General features: G+C 33.8%; 2 protein-coding genes across 11 annotated transcripts in view; one reads left to right on the forward strand and one right to left on the reverse strand.

The window, feature by feature from the left end:
• The window catches only part of LOC113237515 (CAP-Gly domain-containing linker protein 1), a 56,193-nt gene extending 51,342 nt beyond the window's left edge, over positions 1-4,851 (forward strand). For 3 of the 10 annotated variants that reach the window (XM_026474019.1, XM_026474022.1, XM_026474020.1), the window contains 5 exons: positions 74-2,892; positions 2,977-3,119; positions 3,291-3,428; positions 3,620-3,801; positions 4,496-4,850. In XM_026474019.1, the coding sequence (XP_026329804.1) occupies positions 74-2,892; positions 2,977-3,119; positions 3,291-3,428; positions 3,620-3,801; positions 4,496-4,542 (3,329 nt within the window). In that variant the 3' untranslated portion in view covers positions 4,543-4,850. Of the gene's footprint in view, positions 1-73; positions 2,893-2,976; positions 3,120-3,290; positions 3,429-3,619; positions 3,802-4,495 lie in introns of all 10 variants that reach the window. The other 7 variants (XM_026474023.1, XM_026474025.1, XM_026474027.1 and 4 more) reach the window with 4 other exon arrangements.
• A 119-nt stretch (positions 4,852-4,970) lies between these two features.
• On the reverse strand, positions 4,971-6,783 carry LOC113237516 (DNA-directed RNA polymerase II subunit RPB11). Its single transcript, XM_026474030.1, has 4 exons — positions 6,606-6,783; positions 6,433-6,522; positions 6,182-6,356; positions 4,971-5,380 (listed from the first exon to the last, which is right to left on the reverse strand). The coding sequence occupies exons 1-4, from the start codon at positions 6,656-6,658 to the stop codon at positions 5,345-5,347; spliced, it is 354 nt and encodes a 117-aa protein (XP_026329815.1). The 5' UTR covers positions 6,659-6,783; the 3' UTR covers positions 4,971-5,344.
• Between the last annotated feature and the right edge of the window lie 343 nt (positions 6,784-7,126).

Raw genomic sequence — 7,126 nt, forward strand, 5'->3', positions numbered from 1 at the left:
AATAATAAGCGTTTGAGTACAATATCAAGCATCGAACTACCAACATACTGTCACATTTTTAATTTATTTACAGTGTTGGGCTCGAGTAAAGAACATGAACTTAATTTAAACAAAGAAATCACAAAACTTAAAATGGAATTGAGCGCCAAAGTTCTAGATTTAGAACAACTAGAAGATACAAAGATAAAACAAGAAACAGCTTTCAGAAATTTACTAGAAGAAGTAGCTAAAGTTAAAGAGGAATCTTCAAGTAAAATCAATGAATATGAAAGCTTATTAAATGAAATGTCACAGCAAAACGAAAAGAGTAAAACGGAAATTATGGAATTGCAACAGAATCTTCTAGCAAAGACTAAAGAATACGAAAAGCTGTTGACAGACTCCAGCTCATCATCGAGTTCCACAGAAAAACTCGTCACTGAATACAAACAAACGATACACGAAAGGGATAAGGAAATAATAAAATTAAAAGATGAATTCGAACAAGTGACGGCCAATTTCAATATTAAACACAGTAAAATTGCAGAAGAACATAAAAAGGAAATAGAAGACCGTAATACAAAAATTGAGCAACTTATGAAAGAAATAGAGACTCACAAGCAGGCACTAGACCAGAGTAAAATAGAATTTGATACACTCAATTCTCAACTGCTTGTAAATGTAGATGAACTTAAAGCACTAAATGAAGAAAATGGACGACTGAAACAGGCAATAAACGAATTAACACAAACAATTAATGATCTTAAATCTAAAATAGCTTCGATGGAACTAGATTTCGGTGAACTGAAACGGCACTTGAACAGCACTACAGAAAAATGTGATGAGTTACAAAAGGCTAAAGAAAAAATTGAGTCAGAATACATGCACATCACGGGTCAAGCCACTGATTCAAACGAACAGTTTAATCAACTATCACAACATTTAAAAGACACTGAAAAGGAACTTCAAAAATTAAAAGATAAGCACAGAGAAGCTGTCAATAATCACGGACGAATTGAACAAGAATTGAAACAAAAGCTTTTTAAATTACAAGAAGACTTTGCCGAAGAACGTGGTCAGTTAGTGCAGTCTGTTGATCAAAATATTGAAAAATTAACTGTAGCTGATAGCAGAATTAAAGAATTAGAAACACACTCTGCCGAATTACAGAAAAAATGGAAAGAATTAGGGAACAATAACGACAAATTACTAGACGAAAACTCAACTTTGAAGAAGGAAATTGAAACACTAAAATTAAAAGAGCAAGAATTAAACACAGAGTATGAGTCTAAACGGAAGAAGCTCGAAGTAAATATTCAAAGATATAAAGAGGAGATTGGCATTTTGAAAGCGGAAGGAGCTACATCAGAAGTAAAGTTGATGGAAAAAGTAGATCAACTGACTGAGGCGCAAAATGACTTAAATAATAAATTAGAGGAGGCTAGAAAACACGAAGACTCCTTGCAAAAGGTATTGGATGATACTACATCACAAATGAATAACCGAAAAAGTCAGTACGAAAATGATATTTCTGAGTTACAAAGCCAGTTAATTGCAACCCGCGAAGAATCGAATTATCACAAAACGGAAGAGTTCAAACTAAAAGAAATGTTGCAAGAAAAGCACAATAATATAAAAGATTTGACATTGAAACTAGAAATGTTAGAAGTGGACTTGAAATCTAATCTAGAAATAGTTAAAGAAAAAGACCGACAACTGTCACAGGTTAATAAAGAACTGAATAAAACTGTAGAAAGTAAACAGGAGTTGGAAGAAAAATTAAACAAGGCTACTTTAGAAACCACAACACTTAAACAGCAGTACGAAAGTCTCATAGCCAATTCTTTCGCAGAAGAATCTGTTCTTAAAGAACAACTGCGTCAGCTAGAAAGTCTGAAAGTAGATTTGACGGTTTTGACCCAAGATAAAAGCACATTGGATACAAAACTTGCTGAAGTGACCTCCGAACTACAAATGTGGGCAGAAAAATATAAATCTGCCGATGAAAAAGTAAAAGAAACCATAACTACCAATCAAAGTCTACAGAAGGCTTTAACAGAAAAGGATAATTTATTGCAAAGTCTAAATGAAAAGACTCAGGTTGAATCCAATAAAACAAAACATCTCGAACGAGAAATTGCTCAACTGAAACAAGAAATTTCGAACAAAGACAGCGCAATAAAAGAGAAGGAATCTCAGTTAATGACTTTAAGTAATTCTTTACAGTCGGGGTCCCAAGAAGCCCAACAACTAATAGCAAAATTCCAAACTGAAAACACGCAATTACATGAAAAATTAAAAAATGAAGTCGAATCCCTGAACAATACTATAAAAACCTTGCGAACCCGTGTCGCAGAGCAAGAGAAACAACTTACCGAGTTACAACAATCTAAAGATAAGGTTGTCGAATTACAAGAACTGTTGGCTAAATCTGAGCGTGATATTAAGCAACTGACTGATATCAATGATGGTCAGAAATCTAATTACGAAGATTTAAATAAACAACTGCAGACACAATTCGATGAGTATAAGAGGGATAGTAAACGCAGTAAACACGACCTCAAAGCTAAATTAGAAGAATACCAGAAAGAACTCAAGGAATCGAAAGAAAAAGTCAAAGGAGAAATTGAAAAACAGGGTCAACTACAACAAAAGCTTACAGAAGCTGAAAATAATTTAGTAGAACTGGCGCAGAAATTAGAATTGATAACTGTCCAACAAAGTGCCAACCTAGAGAATAACAATGTGTTAGAAAAATTAACTATGGAGCTGCAAGCTACAAGGAAATCTAGTGCTGAAGCGATAGCGAATAGTGAAGCTATGATTAACAATTTGAAGGTTGATATCCAACATAAAATCAAAGATTTGGAACTAAAAGACGATTTGATATGTAAACTACAGGAAGAAGTCAAGGTAAATAAGATTTAAAAATCTGTTGTAAAAATTGCTAGACATTTATGTGTAAGTACGAAAAATCAAAATTATAATACATTTCAGAAACAGAAAGCCAAGGTGGAGTTGGCAGACAGGGAAAAGGTGATGTTGCAAAAGGAATTTGCTGAAAAGAACAAAAATTTGAAAGACAAAAACGATAACAATTCTATGGGTGTTTTAGGACAAGGCGATACTGCACCAGAAATGTAAGTGTATTACTTATACATATTGTGATAAATGTATATAAATTATAATTTCTTAGACAATATTGACATGTCAGATATTGACTAATAATTCTATTATTCGTGTGAACTGGCTTAGTTGGAAAGACTGCTTTCAGAAGGAGTACAAATTAAGCATATTCGCCTTCTTTTCAGGGTGGACAACAAGGAACTGGATGGCCAAGTAAATTTCCTTAATTCGGTAATAGTGGATATGCAACGAAAGAATGAACAGCTGATGGCGCGAGTACAAGCTCTCGAAAGTGGCTCAGTCACCAGTGATTCACCTGTGTTGTAAGTTGTCTTGAATTACACAAATTGTTTCTTCATAACGTTTTTGTGATGTCTATTATGGATCTTTTTCAATTCACAATCAATTAACGCTGCCGTTGTCTTTTTTTATCACGTTATTGACTCCACTCCCCAGGAACTGCCAGGCAGACAAGTTTTGAGAGAAACAAATTAATGTTGATTTTATCGTTTAGTAATGGGCGTAAAGTGCGCGCAGTAGCGCCACGCCTCTTCTGTGACATCTGCGATATATTTGACGCGCATGACACGGAGGACTGCCCGCGACAAGCTGCTGACGCCGACGCACCAGCGCCGCCCGCCAACCCTAACCGCAAGCCGCCGCCGCCGCCGCGTCCCTATTGCGATATTTGTGAAGGCACGCTTTATAATAATAATAATAATTAATTATATTTATAAATTTTACGGAAACCCTTAACTCAGCTTGAGTGTTTTTGTTAAATTTCGCAGTCATACATTATACAAATTTTATATAAATAGTATATTTAATTGCGTACTGAAACTAGCTGCTGGGCTTCACTGGAGAAACAGAGGAAACCCTTAAAATCTAAGAGCCTTATCACACTGGCGATTTGAAAGCGATGCGACAGCGTGGCCTGCTCGCGGTGCAACGCTTTCAAATCGCTCGCAATTCGCCAAGCGACCGCCGCGTTGCCCTACGCGCACGCAGCGCTGTCGTCGTTTCCAAATCGCCAGTGTGATAAGGCTCTTCGGATTTTAAATTTAATTATAACGTTTTGAGTTTTTTAATTATTTGTTAACTTTTTAACCTGATGGCTCTATACCCAATGGTTAATAAATAAATAATAGATACTCTTAGTATTGCGTAGAGCATTGAGTAGAGTTCTGGAATACGACCCTTAGTATTTGTGAGCTAGCAAATGATTAAGTTTGTACCAAACCATATATATTTCAGTCTTTATATTAAGAAACAATTATTTAAACTTGAACATAAATGCTTTTTTATTACTACTATTATAGACTAATGACTTCATTGTACTCATACATTTTTTTGATGACGTAACTTAAATACATTTTTCTATTGTTTACAGTGTTCGGTCATGCGACGGAAGACTGTGATGAAGAGGAAACATTTTAATGCCTATTTATTGAACATTTAGTTTAAATGTTACCATTGTTGTTATTAATTATTATTTTAGTGGACTATTATTTATTACGTACCATGCCAGTGGTATAGGTTGTTTCCTAAGAATAAGCAGATGTTTGTACATAAGATTTTTGATCTTTTATGTTTAAGCAATTTTTTGCATGATATTTTAACAATAATCAGAGGTGGACGGTTGTAATTGTTTTCATATGCATTATCTGGTTATAATGCATCATGAGAATTTATTATAGTAGCACAATATAAACAATTTCCATCACACTACAATCATGATTATATTATACCATACTGTTTTAATATGAATACAGTAAATTTAATACAATATTAAAGTGTTTGTAATAAGTAAATAAACAGCATATATTATTCTTAATACTTTTATTCTTATTTGTATAATATACTAGCCTATAAAGCCAGGACTTCGGTGTGTGTTGTTTCATTTGCATCCAATTTAAGTTTTTGAAACATTCTGTCAAATTAAGATTGAATGCAGAGCACCATGTGCATGTGCCAATGCCTAGTGGAAGTTATCAATAAGATTGATATCCATTTACCTGTCTGGGGTAACTGTATATTTTTTCCAGGAACTCAAAAATCTATAATGTTATACCATATACCATAAAAAAATATGGAATTAAAGATTTTAATAGTATGTAGGTACATAATAATAAAAATAGGTATTTTACAGCAAAATATGAAAAGATACAGAGAACAGAATGTCATTTAGGTCACTGAAACAGTAACATTGTCATGAAACATTTATTTGTGTGGTGTTAAATTAGTCCAACCCATCTTTCTTTTCTTTTATAGCTTCCTGAAACAAAATTAAACATTTCAAACATTTTTAGAACCTTGTTGGCCCTATGTAGTAGTTTGTACTTAGGGCAAAAAATAAGGAGCTCTCAAGTTAAATTCCCGATCATTTTGGGAAATTGACTGTTGTAAAATGTTCTAGCTATCAAGAACACTATTGCTCTGGAGTGAATTCTATTGTTCTTATTTATTGCATTGATTCCTTAATTTACAATTAAAATAGTACAACCATAGGTTAATTTCTTGGTCATTACAACTATGTTGTAACAGAGACATCTAAACCTAATATGATATTATCCCCTTTAGCACTGTATGTATTTAATTAAAGAACTAAATGACTTTATTGTTTAGCACATCAAGGTATACATGTCCCAATATTGCCACCAGTGAAACAGAACAAGATTTAGTCTGTATGTGAAGTTTAGCTTTAGCAGCAGTAGAGCTCCTAGTGAAAGTTTGTCCAGGGAATTACTGCCACCTTACCTATTTCTGCCGCCAAGCAGTAATGGGAACATTACTGCGTTCCAGTTTTGAAGGGTAAGGGTGCTGGTGAAATTACAGGCATATGGGACTTGTCAACTTGTCTCAGAGTGATAGGCGCAGTATCAGTGCCCCTCAAATCTTTGCGATTTCAAGCTCTTGAGTGGCACTGTAACTGTTATGGACAAGCATGTAGCTTAACATCAGTCACATGACTTGTTCGTCCTGTTAGTTGATATTATAAAAAAAATTGCTTGATATGCAGCATCTGTACAACAAAAAACATTCATACATTGTTTTTAAATAAACATTATTTACTTACTTTGAATCTTTCCTCAAAAAGCGACAGCTCAGATGTTAAATCGGTAATAGCATTCATGAAAGCTTCCTGCGGCGTGTAATCTGATGTGGTTTGAATACGAAGCACAAATTTGTGCTCTAGTGGATGAGGTACTTTGTAACCCGCAAACAGTACTTTAGGGTCCTTTAATAATTGACTATAACAAAAACAAAGCTTTTAAACATGAGTAAATAATAACCATTGCACAATAGTCAACAAATAATGATACACACTGTCTGATCATATTCCCAAGAGTATGATCTTCCTTATTGACGGTAAATATTGCAGCATTTGTTACTTTAGTGTCTTCTTCTTTTTGTACCCTGTGAATACGATAGAAAATCTATAAAAAACAACTAAAACCTAAAAAATAAAAGGGGCAATGTACGTGTTATGAAATTCTTACTTCTTTTCTCCATCATAAAGTAAAAATGACTCGAATGTGGGAGGTGCATTCATATCTTTCGGTTAATAGGACTTAGATTTATTAAAATTCTAAAAGTATAATCTACGTAATTTTGGCGCAACTTGCACAAAATGAAAACGAAAAGAAAAACGATCACAATATCTTTCTAATTTGTGGACACGATTTACCGCTTCTGTCAAATACAGACTTTTTAAATATTAGTTTTACGGCATCGGAATAAATCCATCAAGCCCAATCGTCGTCTTTTTTGAAGTTGGAGTAAAGTTACATTGGCAGCGTTGTCAGTTTTCGTAAAACTTTAAATAGTCATGTAGTTGTTGTCGACAGTTATATTGATAGATTGTGACTTTAGGTAAAATTTTGCCAATTGTGAATATCACAAAGTTCTAAGGATTACTAATGGCGTTTTTGTATTCTTTATTTTATTTTGACAGTTGGTCTATTAGTTTCTAAATACATTTTTAGATATAGACATTTTAATAACGACTGACGGATTTGAT

Source organism: Hyposmocoma kahamanoa, unplaced genomic scaffold (genome assembly GCF_003589595.1).
Source record: "Hyposmocoma kahamanoa isolate Upper Pololo Valley unplaced genomic scaffold, ASM358959v1 93, whole genome shotgun sequence".
In the NCBI taxonomy this organism is placed as follows: Eukaryota; Metazoa; Arthropoda; class Insecta; order Lepidoptera; family Cosmopterigidae; genus Hyposmocoma; species Hyposmocoma kahamanoa.

Coding starts and splice junctions, on each gene's coding strand:
- LOC113237516 (XM_026474030.1), bottom strand. CDS start 6,658: ATGAATGCACCTCCCACATTCGAGTCATTTTTACTTTATGATGGAGAA. Junction 6,523..6,605: donor CTTTATGATGGAGAAAAGAA/GTAAGAATTTCA, acceptor TCGTATTCACAG/GGTACAAAAAGAAGAAGACA. Junction 5,381..6,181: donor TTTTTGAGGAAAGATTCAAA/GTAAGTAAATAA, acceptor ATTTTGTTTCAG/GAAGCTATAAAAGAAAAGAA.